Source organism: Corvus hawaiiensis, chromosome 22, assembly GCF_020740725.1.
Source record: "Corvus hawaiiensis isolate bCorHaw1 chromosome 22, bCorHaw1.pri.cur, whole genome shotgun sequence".
Classification (NCBI taxonomy): Eukaryota; Metazoa; Chordata; class Aves; order Passeriformes; family Corvidae; genus Corvus; species Corvus hawaiiensis.
Window position 1 is genome coordinate 7,212,906 of NC_063234.1, and position 23,603 is coordinate 7,236,508.

The window sequence follows — 23,603 nt, forward strand, 5'->3', positions numbered from 1 at the left end:
GGGTGGTTTATGTTTGGCTGAGCAGCGTAAAAAAAATTATGGCATTTGTGGAAAGAATTTGCAAAGTTAAGGAAACTTGACCTCGGTGTCTGAAGGGTTCGTCATGCTTCAAATCAGGATTTGTGCTTTACCTCCAGCAGAGATGTGGAAAGAAACAGGCTTTTGTTCTTGCAGCTTCCTGAATAAGACAGTTGGATTCTTGTGTTTTGACAGCAGAAGCTTAATTTTTACTTGGAGATCAGAGGGGGGGAAATTCAGAGGTGGTAACAAGTGCCAGCTTCTCTCTGTGCTGCTCTTGCCAACACATCAGGTTGGGAGTGGCTGCAGCAATTCCTCACGGAGCAGCTGCTGGAGCTGCGTGGGGAGGGCTGTGGTGGGAAGGGGATGGCAGTGGCAGGGATGGCATTCCCGTGGTCTGCTGGAGCTGGGAGCTGACACTGGGAGCGCCCTGTAAAGCCAGCAGCAGGGCTGGGCTAAGCAGTGTCAATGGAGGTGTCACTGCCCTGCTGCTCTGGCAGCTCCTGGAGCTGGGGAGGGAGTGCACGAGGCATCCTGGGCCGGTCACCAGGGTCCTTCCGAATTGCAGAGCCAGGACAGCAGAGCTTTTCCGGCATTGGGAAATGCTTCAGGCTCGTTGATGTATTAATCAAAGAGCTAAGCATGCTGACAGCCCTCAGGACTGTATCTTTTGTGGAAATTCTGGTTTCTGTTAGATGGGGAGATCTATTCCAGGTTCACCTTCCAGGAGCAGGAATCAGTCTGTAGGCAGTGTGCAGAAAATCTACATTTTGAGTTGACCTGCAGAGGCTTTCATCATTTCTGTTCACTCTGGTGGGGTTGTCTGCCCACACAGATCCTTCACTGAGGACACCAGGCTAATTGATACCTCACATTACAAATTGTCCCTTTAAAAATACCGGTTTAAGTGCAGTGGCTGCAGATGAAGAGGATGAAAATGGTGCTGAGGGAGAAGCCTCAAATCTGACACATCAGCTCCTCACCAGCAGTCCCTTAAGAGGCTGTTCTGTCTCTCTGTGGGGTTGGGAATGTTTCTGAGCTGCCCCTGTAACCCCAGGTGCTGTTTTGTGGGAGAGAGGTAACAGTCAATACAAAAATAATCACAGCACTCAGAGGGAACACCAGATCCCAGAGTGCCTGAATTTCCTGGGCTGTTAAGGCATTTTATTCCTATAATGAGAGTTTCTGCTGGATTTTTCAGAGCAAGTAGTGGCTTTGTGGACCCTTTACACTATCCCAGGTTGCTCCAAGCCCCATCCAGCCTGGCCTTGGATGCTTCCAGGGATGGGGCAGCCACAGCTTCTCTGGGCACCCTGTGCCAGGGCCTCCCCACCTTCACAGGGAAGAATTCCATGCCAATACCCCATCTAACCCTGCCCTCTGGCAGTGGGAAGCCGTTCCCTCTTGTGCTGGCACTCCAGGCCCTTGGAAACAGCCTCTCTCCATCTTTTTTGTGGGCTCCCTTCAGGCACTGGAAGGCCCCAGTCAGGTCAGCCTGGGGCCTCCTCTTCTCCAGGCTGAACAATCCCAGTTCTCCCAGCCTTCCCTCACAGGAGAGGTCTCTCAGAAGTTGCTGTGCATGGGGCTCACTTCACTCCTGAGCTTCCAAATACACTTTATGCTGGTCATTCCAGCAGCTGTAGATAAACAGGTACCTCTGAGAACATCTCCATCCCACTCTGCTCTCCCCATGTGGTCCAAGCCTCCCCTGGCTTGGCTCCCATTTTACCTTTAACACAGAAAGTGCTGATATCTCACAGAATTCATCTCAGGCCTCTCCCAACGCTTCAGTTTTTCCTTGTGTCAGTCCCATTTGGCCCACACACCTTTCCTTTTTAGATTTCTCTTTTCATCAAGTGTGGTAAGTCTCCACCTACGTTCAGTGAGTCACTGCATTGTATTTGCCATTTCCCAAGGGGTTGGCACCTGCTGTCGTGGGTGTTTTGAGGGAAGCAGCCTGGTATGGATTTGTTAACAGTTTGTGTGAAATAATCCAGTCACATTTGCTTGCTGGGAACCTTAAAATTTAATTTTGTCCCCAAAAGCTTAGTGGCCAATACACTGAGTGTATTGGAGCGTGAAAACAAGTTTGGAGAAGTCTTGTGGTATTGCATGTAATAAAATCATGTAAGCTGGAGAAGAACGATTTTGCTGAACCTTCAGTGCCTCTGAGCCAGTGCTGAGTTGGCCTTAAGTGTCTGTTTTAGTGCAAACTACCCTTAGTATCTCTGGAGTTTCCCACCTTTTCTTTCTGGAGGCTTCTGGGTTAAAGAGGAATTCCACCAGGTTTTAGTTCCCTCTCTGTTCGCCGTGCTGAACAACAAGCATATTTCTTGGTTATCTGTTTTACCAAAATCCATGTCACTTTCCCAAAAAACAACTGTTTCATTTCCATCTCCTGCTGCCAGGTTTAACTCCGACAGTGCATGGAGCTAATGCCCCGGTATGTTTGTGTTCAGTAGGTTATTATTCCCAGATGGAAGTCTAATATCTTACACCACTCAGTCAGAGCCTTGGGCTTTCCACTTCCAATATGGTGAAGATAATTTCTTCCAACACATGGTTGTAATTTATTGCCCTTTGCTTGACGTGTGTGTGCTTGATTGAAATCAAAGCGTAATGAGGACCAGGGCAGCTGGTTAAATCTCCCTATTTTAGATTCTGCCTTCCCTTGTTTTGGGTTGGAGATAATCAGGGCTTTAATTAAGTAATCTAATGGCTCTTTGTTGTCTGGAAGAAATAATTTCTGAAGTGATTAAATAGACCTCCCCTGGGAAGGATGCTGCTGATCTGTCTGCAAACAGGATGAGTTTTGGCAACTTTGGGCTGGTTTAGTGACTGACATACATTTAGAAAGCTATTCCTCCTTTTTTCCTCAGCCTAAGTTGGATTTATTGGTGCTTTTGATTTTTAACAGCTTTAAAAAAAGATAAAACATCATCTTAATCATTCTGCTCCTGAAAATGTTTGTGTTGATTAAGGTTTTGCATTCCCTCAACCGAGCGAGCAATGAAACCTTTTGAACTTCTGCTTCTGTCTGTGTTTTGATGTTGATCCATTTTCAGTTTGTTATATTAGAGCTCTGGACCAGGAATTTAGTAGGAGTGGAAGGAGGTCTGGGAGAGGATTGACCTCTGAAATATCTTTGTTGTGTGTAATCCTTTTATTATTGAATTTTGATTGGAATCTGGTCCAGAACAGTTATTCCAGTTTTGGATGGTGTTAGCAGTGCCGAGGGTGGCACCCCAGGCCTCTGCTCTTTGCAGCACGGATATTTCTGTCCTGTGGATAGAGCACGGGTGTTCTTTGCAGCCAGCTGAGCATCCCGTGCCTTTCTCTGCTCTGGAGGAGGAAAGGCTGAGGAACTCCCTGGGCCGTGTGCCTCAGGAATGTGTAGATTGAGGAGCCTTTTGCTGGAGCTTGGGCAGGTACTGCAGTGAAGTCCCGGTGACAGATGAGTTTGCCCTTTCACTTTTAGAGTGCTCAGGGCTAACTGTGTTTGTTATTTTTATTGCTGTGTTTAATCTCATGGAACAGCCTGGCTTTACTGGGCTTCAGGGATGTCTCATTTTGACTGACCTGTGCCGTTGCCTATACCAAATATGTGCACATGTCCTGTAAACTGCTGGGTGGTTTTACCTTTTTTAGCTGTTTTTACCCTTTTTCCTAGTTTATTTTGGATTGTGTGCTTGAACCACCTCTGACAGTGCCTTAGTCCACTTGTCTTGATAAGAAAAAATGGAAACCTCTATTAGTGCTGCCCTTGGGCTGTAGCTGTTTCTGAGATCTCTGTGGTGTCATCTGATTTCTCTTTCCCTGGGCTGACAGACCTTGAGAGCCTCTCAGTGGAGTTCAGGCCAACTCACAAAATACTTAGCACTTCTCACAGGGTTTGCAGCAACTGCTGCATTCATCTGTTTGACCAACTTTGCTGTATTTTGTGCATGGAACAGCCCTGATCCCACCAAGTAAAGAACATCTGTAAGAGGTGTGACAGGGGGTTTGTTCCAGCACAGCCTGCCCTGGCACAGGGTGCCCAGAGAAACTGTGAATGCCCAATCCCTGGAAGTGTCCAAGGCTGGACGGGGTTGGAGCTCACCAAGGGATGTGGCAGCTGTGAGCTCTTTATGTGAGCCCTGTGTCTGTGCTCAGATGCAAACCTGGTCTGCCTGAACTAGAAACCCCTGGAAAGCTTTGAAGTGACTTTATTGCCATCAGCTCCCTGTTCCTCATTACTGCTGCAGCCCTTTGTGCCGGCTTTCTCCTGGGCATGGGAGTTCCCGGGGCTCACACAGCGAGGGCCCTGCAGATGGAATCCAGATGGGTTTGTTGTGCATCCCAGCACTAAGGAAACCTGCCCCTCCATCTCTGCTGGCTGGGGATCTGCACAACAGGGTGTGACATCAGATTGTGTCATCGGGGAGATTCTTGCCTCGGGTCAGGCTGATAAGGGTGAGATGAAGTCTCCTAAGACAGGTCTAAACCACCAAGACGTTCACTGCTTTCATGTCTGTGTGCTTTTACAGTCACAGCCATGCTGTTTTCCCAAGGAAATTATTCAGATGTAGAAAACAGAGCAGTGTTGGGATCCCCTCAGCACACCCATGGGCAGCTCAGAGCAGAATTAATATTGGAGTTGCTGATGTATATTACACAGATTAGAGAATCCTCTTAGAAAAGAGGGAAAAATTAAATGCACTGCCATGCCGGAAAACTAAATCAGTTGCTTTTAATCTGATTTTTTTTTTCTTTGGGAGTTCCATTCTGGAGCAGCTCTGCACACACTGACTGCATTCTTATCTTGTGAATCGGAGACATTGGGTGGAGGAGGAGTTTTTCCCTTGGGTTCCCACGGTTCTCTGTGATTACATAAAATCTGAACACTTGGATTAGGAGGTCAGCACTGATGATGCAGCATTGTCCTCAAACACTGCTCTCTGAAGGCTTTCAATCCCTAGGAAGAAATTACTTACATTCAAAAATGAGACGAAATTTTAAACTGTCAGTTTATTGCGATCTGGAATTTTTGAACTGGTGGTCTCTAATAATACTTGGTGTTGTATGGACAGAGATTTACCTCATGCCCTCACAAATGTACAGTGTTGTAATTATGGAATTTGGAGACAGAGTAACTTACACAACAGCAGCCTTCTGGTGGCAGATCTGCTATAGAACTCTTCTGTTAGAAGAATTGATGTCACGTGAAATCTGCAGCCTGCAAGGATTTTGGCAAACTTAAACCACGACACAAAAGATCTCAGCAGTCTCTTCCCCTCCTGTGCATGTTTGGATTTCAGCTGGCAGAGTCTGGGATGTGGCAGACTGGGGGTGGCTGAAGCAGTGTCTGTGCTGCCTGAGGATGGGCACAGGCGGAGGGTTTGGAAGCCGTCAGAGCTTCCTGGTGTTAATGAAGCAGTTCCTCCTTTGGACACGTTCCAGAGTGACCCCTTGTCGTGCTCATTAGGTGGCTGATGGAACTCTTTCCAGGTGACTTCTCCAGAGGGATTTGGTTGTTAGTTTCCATCTGCCAACAGCAATCGGATGGGAAGGAAAACGTGAGCAGTACGCTGTTTTTATTAAATAATGAAAGGTGCTAGAAAGCACAAATTGGGAGGTGCTGGGAGACTTTCAGCCTTCAGGATCCCATTGTTTGGTTTCTGTTTTCCTTACTTGCAGAATTCCTGCACTTCACAACTCTGCTGAGCAGTTTGAGTCATCCCACCATGGTCCAGATGTGTGCTTTTAAGTACAACTGGCATTGAAGTTACACATACCTAACTGGATTGGTATGTTTGCTCCAGGGATTTTTGCACCTGTGTATGCTGGAAAGAATTCCTGTAAAATACCTGTACAGAGCCCCCAAGCGTAATTTGGGCTGAGTTCATCAAGTGGGGTGCAAAACCCATGGGCTGTGCACAGACATTTTACCTTCTTCATTTTAAGTCTCTGGGTGAGATTGTGGAAGTGTTCCACAGTTGTGCTCCTGGGGCCAGGGAAGGAGAGAGGAGCTGTAAATCATCTGGACTCACAGCAGTGGGAGAAGTGTCACATCCTGGCTCGTTCCTGGTACCAGCCTGTCCTTTCATTACAGAACAGGCTCCTGAGCCTCGTCACTCGACAGCTGGAAGGAGGCAACAATCATTTAGGGACAACTGATCTCCTGAAGAATTTGTTCCTCCTCCAGCTTGAGGTGTGAGATTGCAGGGGATTTATTGAACACCTGGGCAATGCTTTGGGTTTGGTGGAAGGTGGGCTGCTCAAATTTGCCACTTCCTTTGTGTTTCTGTTGCGATTCCTGTGCTGGTTTGAGGCGACAGGGAAAGGGCTCGGTGGGAGTTGTGCCGAGTCACCTGCCACTCCAGTCTTCTGTTGCCATAAGAGTTGGAATGTTTGCTTCCCCACCTCGGCATTTAGGAAATGTTTTGGGTTGCTGCGAGACACCAGCTGCTCACGCTGTGACTTCAGTCATTGTCACTCTTGGAAAAACATGTGTAGCTCAAGGCTCAGTATTTTCCTTTGGGGTAAGATTTTTAAATGCCAGTTTTCTCGGAAGTCTGTTGATCTAAATAGCTGGAGACATTTCCCTTTCTATGCTGAACTTCTGTAGCTGGAAGAAATAACTATGTGACCTTTAGGGAATAAAAGAAAATACATTTTTCTGCTTTAAATGAGCCGGTTTGAAACCCTGTGCAAGCCCTTAGAAGGTTTGCAGGGCCAGGCTGAGGTTCCAGGTGTTGGTGCTTTGGCGTCAGGGGGTTGGGAGAGCCATAAGCCACAGACTTTTTGTCTCTGGCTCTCAGCTACTTGCTGGAAAACACACAAATGTTTTTATGGATGGGTGATTTGGTTCTGAGGTGTAATTGAAAGTCAGAGCGTGCTTTTATTGCTGTGTGGTGGAAAGTAATTTTCTCCACACGGGGTCCAAGATCCGTTGGTGAGGCTTGGGAGGAGCAGAACGTTATCAGGAGGGTCATGGGGCCTTTTCTGAGCTGTCCTTCAGTGGTAAAACACAGTGATTAATCTGCCCTCCTTTCCTGAGGTCTGTGCTGGAAGCTGGGGGATTTCCTCCCCTATCACATCCCTCTTGAAGTTACAGCTTTGTTCTGGCCACAGCCTCTATTTCATGGGTACAGCTCCGGCTCCTCAGACAAGTTTCCATCCTGTGTCTCCACCCGCTTCAACTTCAAACACTTCATAAAGCTTTGGATCACTCTTAGCTTAAATATTTTCTTTTATTCTTGCATTTGTAAAGTAGGTCAGTCTTAAGTGTGACATTTTTTGTATAAAACAGCTTTTTCCAGGAGTTCTGTGGTTGATGAGTAACGGATATAAAAATTCAGTGTTTGATCATGACATTAAAACTATAATTGATTTTGAGTGAACTGCTGTTCTGAATTCTGTAAAGAGAATGAATGATTACTTTGGGCCTTATGCCTTTTAGTCACCTTCCTGGGCAGCCTTACAAAAAGTTATTTTCCCAGAGGTAGAACACTGGCTGTCCTCTCCAAGGACAGGGATGTCACTTGGTCTAGGTCATCTTTTAAGGTCCTTCCAACTGAACCCAGCTATGATATCGTTTAGCAGTGTTTTGGTTGTTAATAAAGGGATATGACAACCATAAAATGATGATTTTTCATTGTTTTATAACAAGCTTTTGTCTGTAGGTAAAGCCTGATTGATCTTGATTGAAACATCCTGGATTGATCTTGATTGAAACATCCTGGATTGATCGGTGTCCCTAGGCAGAGAGCAACGATAGCCTTGCTTTGAAGCTGTCCTTTGAGATTGGTTTATCCCTTGGGGATGTTTCTGAGGTACCACAATGTGAATTCCTCCTACTGGAGGCCTCCTAAACATCCCAAAAGCATCTGCTGGTCGCTTGGATGCTTTGGGAGAGGGCAGTTGTAGCCAGGTAGGGGTCGGTCTCTTCTCTCAGGTGACAAGAGGAAACAGCCTCAGGTTGTGCCAGGTGAGGTTTAAGTTGGATATTAGGAAAAAATTTTCAGGGAAAGGTTTGTAAAGCACTGGAACAGGCTGTCCAGGGCAGTGGTGGAGTCGCCACCCCTGGAAGTGTTCAGAAAACCTACAGATGTGGCACCTGGGGATGTGGGTTAGTGCTGAACGTGATGGTGCTGGGCTGATGGTTGGACTTGATGACCTTAAAGGGCTTTCCCAGCCTTAAGGATTCTGTGATTCCAGCTTCCAAAGAGGACAGGTTGCCTTTTCCAGCCACGGTTGTGCAGGAGGATCAGGGACATCCAGAACAGGCCACCGAGGAAAGAGATGTTCCATCCAGGAGCTTTAGTGCACTGCTGCGACTGCTGCGTGTGACTCTGGGCCTGTGCTCTGCCCTGCCCTTCCATTTCTGCAACAGAGAAGATCCCAGTTTATGCCTTCCTGGAGCCTTTTCCAAGCTGGTTCCTCTCCTGCTTGGATTTCAGTGTGTGCTGCATTTCAGTCCGTGGTGAAGGGGTTTCTTGGAGGAAGCCCAGCCTTCCTGTAGCAAATCCAAGTCCACAAATGTCAATTTAAATTCCTCCCAATCTGACATCCTGTTTTCTATTATGGACCAATTAGCCTGTGGCACCTCTTTATTTTTCTTTAAAAAAAAAAAGCCAAAACCAACAGGTTCCAAGGAATGTTCCCCTCTCCAGCTGTGACTTTCCTGGGTTCAGAAATCCCACTTCAGTGCTGTGTGAGGAAGGTGAAATCCAGTGTAGTGGTCAGTGCTATTTATTTTCTCCCCATGAAGGAGGAGGGGATTTTGGAGTGATTCTGTAGTGCTAAAGCACAGAGGAGCCTTTGGATAATGTAAATCCTGGCGTGCCTTGGATTCAATCACTGGCATTGTTGTTCCAGTCTCCAGATCCTGGGTCTGGCCATGGCAAAGCAGCTTTATTGAAATAGCATGTTGGTATTTAAAACAATATTAATACTATATTTGATTCATTAGATCTCCAAAGGCAGTTAAAGCGTTTCCATGTGTGCGCTGTTGGTTCTGGCGGGGGGTTCTTCACATGGTTTTATGTGGTTTCAGACAACATTTTAGCACATTCTTAAAATACCCACAAAAGCCTTTATGTAAAATCTCATAAAGGTGAACCACATAAAAATTATTTTTTTCCTGTTTCATGTCATTAGGATCAAAGTACAGTAGGTAAGAATAAATTTCCCAAAACCTTGTTTCGGTCCCTCTCTTAATTAATGTTTCATGCTCGTAGCAAGGTTGTAAAGTGGGTAATGGGGAAACTGTCTGTGCACGCTGTAATGTTCTCAGTGCCTGCCAGTTTATTTTGAGTGGATTCACTGATACTGTATATGAAAAAGAATATGTTATATATATTTTTTTTAAGCAATCTCACTCTGAGAAGGGACAATAACTGCTTCTCTCTGGCCTTTGATTCCCACTGCCAAAGGAGGGGTCACTTAGGTTGGAGCTGAGGTTCACTGCAGGACTGGAATTCCCATTAACTGCATTAACCAAAATCCATTTGGGAATTCCCCAGGGGATATAAAAAGGGTGTTTGTTGGTTTGTTAGGTTGAAGTTGCCTGCTGGAAGCCTGGCTTTAGCGTGGCTGGGCAGAAGAGGGCTTTGCTTTTTCAGTGCTGTGTTAGCAGTGGCTGACAAGTGCCACGGAGCAGTGGGTCCTGAACTGGCAGGGCTGAGCTTGGTGAGGAGAGGCAGAGCCACCCATTGCAAATAAAAGGCTGTGGTGAGTTAGCAGGAAGTTGTTTACCCCTCCTGAGGTCAGCACTGGTTTGGATAGAGGCTTGGATGTCTGCAGTTAAAGGGAATTTGGGCTCTTTGGTAGCTCTGCCCTCTTGAAACACATTGGGCTGGTCTGTGAGGGCAGGGAATGTGCTGGAAGTGTTGAAAGTGTCGCTGGCATTCACTTCCCAGTGCCTTTTCTCCTGACTGTTGGCGAGGGTGGGTTAATGTGCTCAAGTCCACAGTGCTTCGAGGTAGTACATGAGCTCCAAACTGTGCAGTAAATGGACTTTTAAGCACCATTCACAGCTGGAAGGCCTGTGGGTGGAAAGGAGGGGAGCACAGAGGTTCGGTAATTGTTTCATTGGCCGGGAGGGATGATTTCCTCTCTTGCAGGAGAGGAGCCCGTGGTCACTCCCAGGTGTGTGTGACAGTCAGAGACAGAGCACAGACCAGGTTCATCTGCCTGGTCCTCTCAGCTGCTGGGGACTGTCAGTCCTGGCAGCTCCTTGTGTCTTTGGATGATGAGATTTTGCCCTCCTGCAGGCAATGAAAAGTCTGACTACCAACATTTTGTGTTGTTCATGAAGTTGCCTCTCCTCCTTTCCACGTGATCCTTGTGTGCCATGGTCATCCCTGAGATCTGAGAGTTGTGTGCCATGAAAGAGCATTTATTCCCTTTTCCTTCATCCTCCCTATGGCTGTTTGGTAACTGGAGAACGGAAGGGGTAAAGTGCTGTGGGTTGCAATTCCAGTTTTCTAGAAGACAAAATTACTCCTTGTGCATCTTTCTTCCAGCAGTCTTGGGTTGCTTACCATTATTTTATTAAGTGCATTTTCCATCTGCACCAGTGTCATCCAGAGGGAGTGGGGCTCCACGGGTCCCATTGCTCTCTTGGTTTTCTGAATGTACTTTTAGCAGCAGACACCTGAGATTGAGGCAGTCTGGTTTATTTTCTCGTGTTTCCCATATCTGATGCTGGAATAATAAAACCTCAACAGCATCTCTACATTTCTGAGATCCTTGGTTTCAGTTCTGCTCCCTTTGCAGTAAATCAATGTCAGCTTCACACAGACTTTTGAGGCAGCAACATAAAGTTACTTACTTGCTCCCTTTTGTCTTAATTAGTGAACTTTGCTGTAAAGAACTTCCAGACTTTGCCAATAGCGAGGGAAAAGAGGGGGAAAAAAAGACCAAATTGTAAAATAAAGCCGTACTCTCAGCCCACTTTGTAGCTCGTGCTTTTACCAGCTGTTGTAGGTAATTGGAATCAGAGGAATTGTTTGCTCAAGTCCTGTAGAATTCTGTACATAGCTCTGGTTCTCAGCAGACCTTTGTTCTCCTTCAGAGAAATGTGCAGTTGTTTTGTAATTAAAGTCTCTACGTTATGAAGTGATTTGAACTGCTGTGTTTCTGGGTGTGTAACTGGGAGAGAGTGCTGTCTTGAAAGAAGAAAATAACCTGTATTAGGACTTAGAAATTGTGCTTATTTAAGATGATTGTTATTATTATCAATATCTGACTCTGGCTTGGGTCCTGCTTGCTTTTAACTTGCCTTTGGATTGCATCCTGCAGGTATTTTGAAGGTGGAGTCTCCTCTGTCTACCTCTGGGATCTGGATCATGGCTTTGCCGGGGTGATCCTCATTAAGAAAGCTGGAGATGGATCAAAGAAGATTAAGGGATGCTGGGATTCCATCCACGTGGTGGAGGTTCAGGTACAGCCTCTGGGGCAGCTGATACACGCAAGTGAAAACAAAACCCAGTTAATTCCAGACAATTAAGGAGCACAGGTGTTCTACTGAACAATGCAATATTGTGTCAGGGCTGTAAACTTCTTTCCCCTGTTAATTTTTGAAAATGCCCCGAAGCAATTTGGATAGAGATAAGTCAGGGCTGTAATCAAAAAGAATCCCAGAAGAATTGAAAGTATGTTACTTTCTGTGCATGTGATCCTGAGATTGGGGGGGTTTAACATAAAGGGCTACAGATAAATATCACTAATTAGGTAATAAAAACAAGGTAATAGGAGGGTAAATTGCTCTAACTAGGTTTGCTTTGGAAAATTAGAGAAAATTAGAGGAATGTACACATTTGGAATTGTCTTTAAGAGACAGTGCTGTATGAGGGGGGGTTAGACCGACCTGTCCTGTTGCTTGTGGGGTCTGCCAGGCCAGCCCCCATTCAGCTTTAGCAGGGATTTTAACCTTCTGTCTCTGTCCCCTTTTGTTCCCTTCCACTTGCAGGAGAAGTCCAGTGGCCGCACTGCCCATTACAAGCTGACCTCCACAGTGATGCTGTGGCTGCAGACCAATAAAACTGGCTCTGGTACCATGAACCTGGGGGGGAGCCTCACCAGACAGGTATGGCTGTGTCCTGCAGGGTGCTGGCAGAGCCAGGCAGCCCTTCCCTCACTTCCACACCCAGCAGCCCCAGTCAGGCACAAAAGCATTGGTTTTGTGAGGTGTTGTATAAACATCTCTTCTCCTGCTGTTCTGCAGCCCGGTGAAATGGTGAATGCAGTGTGTAATTACCAGAAAGCCCCTTGAACTGCGCTTGACACAGTGGAGCTTGCAATTAAAAATACAGAACATTCAACAGGAGTTCAGACTTGCTTGTAAATCTCAGTTTGTCCTTTGGTATTCCTGAGTTTTATACTTCCATGCGTGTTGCAGATATTTTTATCTGTAAGATTTGCCCACTTTCTCACTGGAAGATTCCAATAGGATTATAAAAGTACAGGATGACCTCTTTTCTTATGTCTCTCTTTTAAAAGCCGGCAAAACCACTGTGAACAAACCTGTGTTTTGCACTGACTGTAGGATTTTTTAAGGACGTCAATTATACAGTATCTTCCTTTAGTGTTTTCTTCCTGCAGTACCAGGACACTGATTTTAAAAAATCTCCTAAAAAAATAAGATAAATCTGTCCTAAACATTTGGGTGTTTTGTGCCAGCATTAATTACTTTGACTGCCTCCTGAGAGCTGGTTTGCAGCAGGAAGGTGCCAGACTGGCTGATCTCAGCAGTGCTGCTGGGTCCCTGACAGGCAGCATCTCCTGAACTGGACTTCCTTGGATGAAGCTGCTCCTGCCCCACCACCTGCCAAAGGCTTCTGTCTCCCTGCTGATGAATTGGGGTTGCTTTGGGCTGTGGAAGTCAGTGACTCGAGCGGAGTAATAAACTCTGGAGGACAGGAGGCACATTGTAAGGTCATGAGTGACTGGAGAGATTGGCAGCAGCTGAAACTCCTTTATGAGCCTTCCCAGGGCAGGCTGGGGCTTTCCATACAAAGGACAATGCAGACTCTGTTAAAAACCTCATGGTTTTGTACAGGTTTGAGCCAGGTGAAGGCAAGGAGGGTCTGGGATTGCAGAGAGGGACTGAAATTGGGTTAGTCTTGCACAGCTTGCCCCAGCCTGGGTGATTTTTCTTTCCACGTTGTTGACCTTGAAGAAGCTGATGGAAAAGCAACTGAAGGAAAAAGGCATCTGGAGACAGTTTTGAGCCTTTTTTTTTTGACTCTTTCTGCAGTAATTACACCCGAGTTATGGTGACCCGGACAAATATTTAATCACAGGCCTTGCTAATCCTGTAAATCAGAGCTGTGAAGTGCAGGCCAAGGGCTTGACTCTGGCCGTGGCCTCTGGAGCCCGAGCTGTGCCAAGGAAAACAAGGGCCTGTGGAGAATGGGTGTCCTCAGTACACCTTGGCCTGGGCTGCTGGGCCTTGTTTGGTTTGACTTTCCCTCTCAAAGCTTCGGTGGGGAGATTCATGCTTCTGTCATCATTTTAAGAGCAGAACATTGGATTCAGATGTGGTGCATTAAGCCAGGGCCTGGTTCCAATGTCAGTAACGGCGCAGCAGCGCCAGGGTGAGGATGCACACACAGCTCCTGCACAAACAGGGGAACCTGGGGGGCACATTCCAGCAGAAATCTGCAGTCTGCACTCTGCCTTGAGGTGTTCTGTGTGAGGAGGAGCTGTTTGTCCCCAGCTGGAAATTTACCTGCAGCTGGACTAAACTCCTGACTGCAAAAGCTTGGGCTTTGCCCAAATCCAGTTTGCCACATCACCCAAGGGACTGCAAGTTTTATTTCAACTCTTTTGATCAGCCCTTTATACAGCCTGCAGCAAACTGAGCCACCAGAACATGGTTTTAGTTACCTCTTGGATGGCATGTTACAGTTTCACCTTGGCAATATCAGTAATATTTTGAAAAAACTTTGTACGTGGTAAATTTACGTGGTTTTGGTCAACTCAGCGTTTAAGCTACTTGACCACCTTTGATCCTAAAATGAGAGTAGCAGATGTCCTCGTGTTTGAGAGGAAGCTTTTGAAGTGTTCACAAGCTCGGTCATATCCTGGCTTACAACCTGATGGCAGAGCAGCCTCGCAGTGCTTGCAGAGGGAAGTCTGCTGAGAGCCACTGCTGCGAAACCAGCTTGGCCTCGTAGCTGCAAGGGGGGTATTTTGTGAGTGCTGATGGAGTGATTAACTTGGTGGCCAGGAGCAGGCCAAAGGAACGGCTCAGGGAGTGCCACGTGGTGCAGCTGAGCTTGGAGCTGGAATAAGGGTCTGGGAATGGCTGGTCTGTGCAGTCACTTCCAGGAGGTGGGAGATTGTTGCCCTGCACCCGGCACAAACAGGGGCTTTTTGTTGCCTTTGGTCAAGACCATTTGGAAAAACTCTGCCTTTCTTGAATATCCCCAGACTCGGTCCTGCAAGGCTCCACTTGGGCTGTTCCTGAATGCTGCACTGAATTCTTGAGAATGATTTTTTTCCTCTCTCTTCAAGACACTGTGTTTGTTACTGTAGCTGCCCCCTGGATCCCTGGCAGTGTCCAAGGCCAGGCTGGACAGGGTTTGGAGCATCCTGGGACAGTGGAAGGTGTCCCTGCCCATGGCAGGGGTGGCACTGGATGAGCTTTGATCCTTCCAACCCAAACCATTCCAGGATTCTGGGAGTCTCTTGGAGTGTTCCTGCAGCTGCCGTGGGGCCATGTGGTGGTACCTCCTGGGTCGATGCTGCTCAAAGGTCACATCCCTGGCCTGTGTCTATTTTATTTCGTACACTGGCAGTTGACATCTCTCTTCCAGTGCCTTGAATTACTTTTCCTTGGTTTTCCCAGTGCAATTTTTCATCTGCTACAGTATGAGTTGTCTCTGTTTCTAGGAGGAAACAAACATTTTACATTTGTGAGTGGACAGAGTAAAGAAAGGGATTCAGCCTTTATACATAGAGGATTCAGCCTGTTTTAGGAAGCTGAAAACTCCCCTTGGTGTAGCTTTGATTTAGTTCACTTGGTGGATTTTGGAATTTCAGGTTTTTGCTTTATCAGTTCAATTACAGAATTCCAGATTCTGTCCTGATCCAGTAGAGAAGTGGGTGTATAAACACACACAGGAGTGTGCAACACAGACCCCTGTGTGTTGCCACATCCACTCCTTTATATAATTTATCTGTATGCATAATTGCTTTATGTATGTGCAGGTATTAACTTACCCTGAGAGGATGAGATCGATTCTTAGCCAGCTCCAGGCACACAGGATCCATGGATTGTAATTCTGCCCTGAAAACTTCGGGAGAGTTAAAGCTGAAGTGACGTCCTCACACTGGACACTTCATTAGGTCCTGGCTGCAGCAGTGCCTCTGTAGGGCAGAGACTCTCCCTTGCCCAGTTTGGCTGTAATTTTTAGGAACAAATGTTGTTCTCCATAAATACTGCCAGAGAGGACGCAGAGAGCAAGACTTGCAGGGAAATGAAACGTGCCAGCAGCTTTTCAATTACCTTGCACGTTCTCTGGGGACTGCAGGTACCTCCCACCCCTCCTGATTGAAGCCAGATGTTTGGCAGATGATTTCCCTGGCAGATTTCGGGGTCCTGTCCCCTTTGTGTACACTGGAATCGCTTGTGTCGTTCACCATGGCTCCGAACTGCTTTGGCTGCATTTTGAGCTTTCATTAGGCTGCACTTTTATTTAAGGTAAGAGCAGCTGTGTGATCCTGTTTCACTTCATGCAAAGGAGATGTAAAGGCTCCCCATTTCCTGGCAAACAGTCAGCACTGCACTTTGCTGGATGGGCTTCTGCAGCCCCCTCCTCCCAAGCAGGACGAGCAGGTGCCTTCCTGAGCTGTCCTCGTGCACAAAGAACCTGTGTGTGGGTTTCCTGAGCCAGGATGAGCCCTGAGGAAGTGAGTTTGCTGAGAAAGAAGTTGGCTCCAAACCTACAGTTTATTTATATTTGGAGATGTGGGAAGGGGAGGATGTAAAGTCATAGGGAAGTGAGGCCTGAGATTTGGGATTAAAGTAGCACAGACATGTTGATTTTTGAACTTGGAACACTCTCTAGTGAGGACAGGAGGTTTTGCAGAGCTGGATGAAGGCTGGGCTGTGCAAACTGAGCAGTCCCTGTGAGCAGGAAGAGCTGCCCTGGGATCTGCTGCTGCTCAGTGAAACCCCAGCAGAGCCATTGTGCCATTTATCATCACAGGGAAATCCCTGGGCAATTAGGAGACTCATCCCTTTCCATCAAGGGCAGCTTTCATGGAAAGGCCCATCCCACCGACTTCCAGATGTTGTAGCTTTGGTTTTCCACCAGTGGGATCTTCTTGTGATCTTGGAGCTCCCCCTCAGCTCCTGGAGTCTCTCTCATCACCAGCTGAGCAGTGTTTGGGTGCGGGGACAGCAGGGATGTGCTGACAGGGGTTGTCTAGGGAATTATTTCTGCCTCACTTTCCTGTCATGAGGGTGGGGAGGTCCTGGCAACTCTCAGGCTGCCCAGAGCAGCTGTGGCTGCCCCTGGATCCCTGGAAGTGTCCAAGGCCAGGCTGGGTCAGTGGAAGGTGTGGTGGAATGGGATGGGCTTTGAGGTCCCGTATGGATTTCACAGAGGTTCAGTTCTGTAATAGTTTAGAAAAAAGGAGCAGAGGAGTTGAGCAGGTCTGGAAAGTGGCAGGTAAAGGTCGTGTAGCATCCCCAGGTTTGCCCATGGTTATGGCTGGAGAGTTTGGCAGAGGAAATGGGATGTGTTTGGTTACATTGGTGAGAGCAAATCTCCGTGAAGGGATGGGGTCAGTTCTGAGCAAGCCCTGCAGAGATCACAACCTCCATTTATCTGGTTATAGTTTGAAATAAGTGCTGGAGAGACAGGCCAAATTTTGCCTTACTGATATCCAAATAATTCCACATATTTTCCACCTGGAGCCTTCCGCCTGCCCACTGCTTTGGGAGCCCTTGGCACACGTTGCTGTTTGTGTTTCATTAAAGGGATTTTCACTTTGCTCCGTGGCCAGAGCAGCTGTGGGTGTTGTTGGTTTTTCAGAGCAAAATGGAGGATGAGTTCCCTTCTACCTTCCCTGGTATTTTCAGACACTTTCATGATGAAACAAAGTGTTTATCCAGCTTAAATATCTCTCTTGGTATTATTCCTCCAAATAACGCTTACAGAAAGCCCAGACAGCTGCTTTATTCCGTGCAGGAAACATCCAAAGTGACCAGCCAGCCCTCGAGCTATCCCAGAGGAGTGAGTTTCCCTGTGAGTCAGACTCAGAGCAGATGGCTGGGGGAGCCAGGCAGGGGAGCCAGGCCCTGGATCTGCCGCGGGAGGGCCGGGACTGGGCCGGGACTGGGCTGGGACTTGGCTCAGCCTGGGGTTTGGCTGAGCCCAGCAGGCAGGTGGGGAGTGACAGTGGGGAGATGAGCTGCTCCTTAACATCAACCTACAGAGGGAATTTCCTCTTGAAGCAAACCAACCCCTGTATTTAAGCAGCAAAAGTCCTGCTGCTGCTTGAGCCTGTGCAGTGCCAGCCACCGGAAGGAACCTTTAAAAACCCCAACAACTCAACAAAACCCAACTGTTTGTAGGACATGGCTGATCCTGACTCTGCACTCCATTAAACAGCCTCTCGTAACATCTGGCCTTCCAGAGCACATAAAAATGTTTTCCTTCTGGCAGCAGTTTTTATGGAGATGTAATAATACACGTTTTTCAAAAAAAATTAATTCTATTTTCAGATTCTGCTTCTTATCGTGGAGCTGGGCCTGTCCAGGTGTGGAGGAGGCACAGCAGGGAGCCTGTGGCAGTAACTGCCCCACTGCCAGCTCCCAGCTGCCCCAGATTTGGGCAATTTGCTGATGGTTCCCAAACTGCCCATAATGTGTGTGTTTGTGTAGTTGAGGTTTACACTGTCCCTGCACTGCAGCTGGATCCCTTCTCCAGGCAACGTGTCTCCACTCCATGTAAACAGTCTAAAGGCACAATTAAACGTCGTGCTGCTCTTTCTCCCTCTCTTCCAGGTTATCTTTTGCCTTCGGGGGTCCAACTAAATTACACGCTTCCCCAAGCCTGTTACAGACTTGGCTTATTAGCAGAAACCTGTAGCTGGCCCAGATTTTTAAACTCTGCCCTGAGGGAGGGATAGGAACAGATGGATAAGAGAATTCAGTGGGATTAGTAAAACCCTTTGAAGACTGTTCTTCCCACTACATTTGCCTCCCAGTTTTGTTTTCATGCTGCCTCAGCAAATCTTGCTGAGGTTCCTGGGTCTGATGTTCGTTGTTCAACAGCTTGGCTGTGTCTTGGCCACAATTTTCACCTCAAGAACTGGGGAAGATGGACTTTCCCTTAGCACAGACCATGGAGGGCCATGGCATGCATGTTCCATGTTCAGATGGAATCAAGCGAGTGTTGCAGCTGCAGTTCCAGCTCCCAGTTCTGATGTTGGGGTGAAAGATCTCACCTGCCTCAGGGACCTGTGTCCTGTTCACTGAGGGCACTGGGGTCTTTGTCCACTTCAGTTGTTCCAGCTCTGAACTTCTCCTGCAGAAGACCCTTGGCTGTTGTGGGGTCTGTCTGAGCAGGGGTTGTTTTGATTCCTGGTTTTTATTCCACCACATCTCCGTTACCAACATGTGCCCGTGGCAAGTGCTGGCAGTTCCTCACCGTGTTCTCCTCTGCTTGCACACTGGAGGAGCTGGTGAGACCCTTCCCCCACTGCTCCTGGACACTGCCCTGGGATTCCTGTGACAGATGGTCTGTGCTTTCCTTTGCAGATGGAGAAGGACGAGACTGTGAGTGACTCCTCTCCGCACATAGCCAATATCGGGCGCTTGGTAGAGGTGAGTGAGGTTCTTCTGCCCAGATTTGGCCCCATCCTTCAGAATTTTGTTTCTTTCTCTTTACAAACAACTTTTTCATTCCTGTTGTTGCTCGGTGTGTGATGGCTCAGTGCTCTCCTTCCATCACTTCCAGCTGTTTGTGGGTACAAAGCCACCCCTCTGCCCTTGGTGTTGTGTCAGCTCTGCAGTGACCTCCTGGGAGATGGGTGTTCCTTTCCTGAGCACTAATTAACAACTTCCCACCCTTCTGCAGCCACTTTTGGGGAGAACTATTTCAAGTCAGGTTGCTACACACCACTGTCCCTTGGACTGAAAGTTCAGTGTGTGTCAAGTGCTTATGGAGTCCCCTGGGATTGGGTTTAGTGTTGGATTTTGTGGCAGCTGCTCAGAAGGTGCAGCACCACTTTGCTGTTTCACTGCTCTGTCCTGAGTGAAGGTGTTCCACATTTCCTTGATGGTTATAACCAAGAAAGGAGGAAATTCTCAACTGTGATGCATTTTTAAGGGAACTGGGAAATTAAAGAAAGGCAGCTGCTACTTTTTGGATCCCTTTTTAAAGTTTTTTGCTTGAGTGAAAGCAACGTAACAAAAAAAAAAGCTGCTTTGTTACAAGATCTCTCTCAGAGCTCTGTCCTGGAGCTTTAAGGAACGAGTCAAAAACCCAAAGTCACCCCTCAGCACAGAACTGTGGACTGTTGGTTATCCTGAAGGACTGACTTGGCACTTGGAGTCCGTCCAGTGCACGGGCAGGCTGGGGCGAGAGGCGTTTTCCTTCTCAGCAGAACGAGGAATGCTGGAGAGAAGCTGCCCTCTCGTGGTGCAGAGAGGTCCGAGCCCGGAGAGATGGGCTGGGAGGAGGGAGCAGGAACAAAGCCTTTGACAGGGGCAGAGAGGCTGGGTCCCTGTGGGTTTGGGGGAATCTGAGTGCTGGGGGTGCTCCGGGTGTTGTGGTCACAGGGACGCCAGTGCTGCACCATCCCTGCCAGCAGCTGAGGTGACTAAAGAGCTGCTGTCTTACTTTTTTTTCCCAGGACATGGAAAACAAAATCAGAAGTACACTGAATGAGATTTATTTTGGAAAAACAAAGGACATCGTTAATGGGCTGAGGTAAGGGAGCTGCAGTGGGTGGGGGACCCTTCCCATCCCTGTGGTGCCACCCCAGCCTTGAGCTGCTTTTGTTTCCCCTCCCTGTGCTTTGGGACAGGATTTGCTGTGTGGAGTTCAGGGAACTCTTCTACTGCAGAAACCTGAAGCAATGTTTTAATCCCGTGTTCCCTCACAGGGAGTGAAACAGCCCAACTAACACTTGTACTTTCAGATTATTTTTCATCAGTTTTATTCTTCACAGTCCTGCAAGCTGCACTTGAATTCTGTCTTCTCTTTCTGCTACCCTTAAAAACAGTCCCAGAATTAAGTCATGACATGACTTAAGTTAAGACATGAGTGGTTTGTGGTATTTAGACTTTGATTTAAATTCTGTTGTTCTCTCAATACCACTGGTCAAAATACAGTGTATGAGAAGAGATTAAATTCCCTCTGCCCTTTGTGGAGGGAAACTGTGCTGTGCTTTTCAATCCCTGCTCATTCCTGGGCAGGAATTGGACATGGAAATCCCAAGCTGGTAATTCTCATGCTCACAGAGGAAAGCACAGAACTGTGATGCCAAATCACTTCTCTGTAAAGTGCAGAGAGACCTCCCAGCACAGTGGGGTAATGTAGAATAACCAAAGGGCACAAATAAATGCTCTGCTCTTCTCTCACACACTGAGATGTGGAAGAAGAGAGAAAAATGTGTTAATTAAATATTTGTTCTGCCGCAAGCCCAGCTCAGAACAGCCTCAGTTTCCTTTGTGCTGAGCAGGGTTTAGCCAGGAAGCATTTATTAACCTCAGAGGGAATCTGTAATAAGAGTCTTTCTCTTGTGAGCATTGCCTGGAGCCGTTGTGGTTGAATCTCTGCTGTCTCCCCATCCCTCAGTCTCAGTCCCGGCCCTGTGGGCAGCTCCTGATGGAAACACCCGGCTCCTCCAGCCTTTCCCTGCTCCTTCTCACCTGTGTGTGTCCCCTTCTCCTCCCTGGTGGCTCCCAGAGCCCCAGCTCCGTGTTACTGAGCTCTTCTGACTGTTCTTTTCCCTGTTTGCTCCCTGGTTTCCCACTGCTCTCTGTAGATCTATCGATGCTATTCCCGACAACCAAAAGTATAAGCAGTTGCAGAGGGAACTTTCTCAAGTGTTGACCCAGCGCCAGATCTACATCCAGCCTGATAACTAAACCAGTCCAGGTACCCTCGCTGCCTGTGAGGTGTGAGCCAGCACTAAACCAGGACTCACCAGCCCAGCCCCTGCATGGTAACCGGGAAGAACTAACCCCTAATCCCGCAGGCGGAGCGGCCCCGGCGCCGCCCGCTCAGCCCCGGGTTCCTTCTCAGTGCGGCCTCTGAACGCTGGGGTTCTTGTTTCAGCTGTTGGCTCCTCCCCCGTGGAAACCTCACGCTCGGAACTGTGGCAGGATTTAGCACTTTGCACTCTGGCTTGGGAGCAGGAAAGGGGCCCGTGGTCCCATGCCTGGAGTGGTGTTGGATTGGGCTGATCCGATCCAGAAGCCCCGGGACTCTGTCCCGTGGGCACCAGCAGTTTCTTACACCTGTGGTACACCACTTCCGTGGAGAAATTCCCTGTAATCCCAGTGTCCTCCCTGCAGAATGAAATCTTGGGAGTCTCACAGTTTGGAAAACAAAAATGACTGGTACTTCCCATGACTTCAGAGTAAATGTGCGCTCGCCCACACGCCCGTCCCCATGGGCCTGGTGGATTTTGAATTTCCGTGGAGCTTGAAACCCAGTCCTGCTCAAGCTCACTCAAACATTCCCAGCCTCCACTTGCTTGTGCTCTGCACAGCCTCCAAGGGGATTTGTTGCTGTGCTCTCGTTTGCTCTGGAGCTCTGAGTGTCAGGGGCGCACGGCAGTGACTAACCCCGAGCCAGCCTAACCTTCCACTCCAGTTCTAACGAGTTACAGATGTTTTTTCAAACACATTCAGCTGACAAAGGGGGAAACTCACTGTTTGTTGATAGTGGCCAAGAACCACTGCAGCCTGTGACAAATGCAAATATAAATGTATATGTTCTTATTAAAGCAGCAGAAGTCTCCAGAGGCAAGAGAATGGAAATACTGTTATAAAAATGGTAGGAAAATCACCACCACAAAGAGCAGCCTTGTTTACAGGAGACAGCAACCAGGGAAAATAAGGTCGCTCTGAATCACAGAATCCCAGACTGGTTTGGGTTGGAAGGGCCCTTAAAGCTCATCCAATTCCAACCCCCTGCCACGGGCAGGGAGATCTTCCACTATCCCAGGTACTGTAAAGGCTGGGAATTGTGGTTTAGGTGGAGAGAAATCCTACCCAACTGCATCCTTCCACTTCTCTGTGGTAGCCACTCTGGAAGAGTCTGGTTCTTGATAGAACCCATTCTATCAATTTATTTAAGAGAGGCCTTTCTAAAAGTGGAAATTACTTACTGTCTCATTGAAATCAGAGGTTCCTCCACAGCAGCTCCCAGGGCACCGAACCCAGGTGATTCCTGAAAGGTGGAGCTTTTGCTGTGTACTTGCAGACAAAGGGAAGCCCTGCAATAACCTTGTGACAGTATCTCTGCTCTTCTTCCGCTGCTTTGATCCCTCATTCCTTAGGGAAGGTACAAAAAAAGGCAAACTGGACACCAGAACCTCTGGCTGCTTTTCCCACCGGTGCAAAGGCCGGCGGGAGGTTCCGAGGCGAGCCTGGGTGAACAGTCTGCAGAAGGGTCAGAGCTCCCTGGCCCGGCCCTTCTCCTGCCTGGGGCTGGGTTTTCTCTGGGGGAGCAGGAGCACCTAACCCCTTTGCTGTGGGATGCTGGGCTTCTTCCAGTCTGTAACACAAAACGTTGGGAATCTCCCTCCGGCAGCCTGAGCGGAGCTGGGGGGGAAGCCTTTGGTGCCATCCTTGCCAGAGTGAGTTTTGCTTTGTGTTCTCACTGAGTGTTCACGTTGCCTTCTGCTTCCCGGGGTCCAGCAGGCAGAGCTGAGCCTGGCCTGAGGGGCTTCTCCTTCCTCCTGACTCCCAGGACTGTTCCCAACCCTTCCCTCCCCTGCGCCGCCTCTGACCCGCCTTTCCTTCTTCCCCGCAGGTCTGTGCAGACTTTTGCAGACAAATCAAAACAAGAAGCTCTTAAAAACGACCTGGTGGAGGCTTTGAAGAGAAAGCAGCAAAGTTAAAGTCCTGTCCGTGCTAACCAGCCATGCCATGCACTCGTTAAATTCCTTTCGTAGAGAATCATCCCCCGCCCTTTTCTGTTCGTCACGTCACGATTTGCATCCAATACTCTCCATGCAGCGCCATCCTCTCCCCATGAATAAAGCTGTACAAACTTTTTCAGTCTCTGAGGCCTACTTTGCACCACATTTTACTATCGAGACCTTAGGCTATGTTTCTGTAGAAGTCCATGTATTATTTTTTCTTCCCCCCTCCCACCCTCCCCCATTTATATGCATCACCACGGATCATTGTTTGTCTTTTCCTCCCTCACCCCCTCCTGCCTTTTGTTACATTGGTGTAAAAAATGTAAAACAAAAATTTATTAAATACTGTGGTGTGTGAAAGAGGAAGAACTGGAAAAACAAAAAAAAAAAAAAGAAAAATAATCTATTCCACGTATGTTTGGGGGCTGGGCACAGGGGCTGGCTGGAGGGAGGGAAGAGAGGGTGTTCTTTGGGGTTGT

The 23,603-nt window shown here is 47.9% G+C and overlaps 1 protein-coding gene across 2 annotated transcripts in view; it reads left to right on the forward strand.

The window, feature by feature from the left end:
• The window catches only part of CAPZB (capping actin protein of muscle Z-line subunit beta), a 57,060-nt gene extending 33,804 nt beyond the window's left edge, over nt 1–23,256 (forward strand). Inside the window, exons 5-10 of one of the 2 annotated variants that reach the window (XM_048326195.1) lie at nt 11,305–11,446; nt 11,975–12,091; nt 18,782–18,847; nt 19,879–19,955; nt 21,016–21,128; nt 23,013–23,087. In XM_048326195.1, the coding sequence (XP_048182152.1) occupies nt 11,305–11,446; nt 11,975–12,091; nt 18,782–18,847; nt 19,879–19,955; nt 21,016–21,118 (505 nt within the window). In that variant the 3' untranslated portion in view covers nt 21,119–21,128; nt 23,013–23,087. Of the gene's footprint in view, nt 1–11,304; nt 11,447–11,974; nt 12,092–18,781; nt 18,848–19,878; nt 19,956–21,015; nt 21,129–23,012 lie in introns of both variants that reach the window. The other variant, XM_048326196.1, reaches the window with a different exon arrangement.
• The last annotated feature ends 347 nt before the right edge of the window (nt 23,257–23,603 follow it).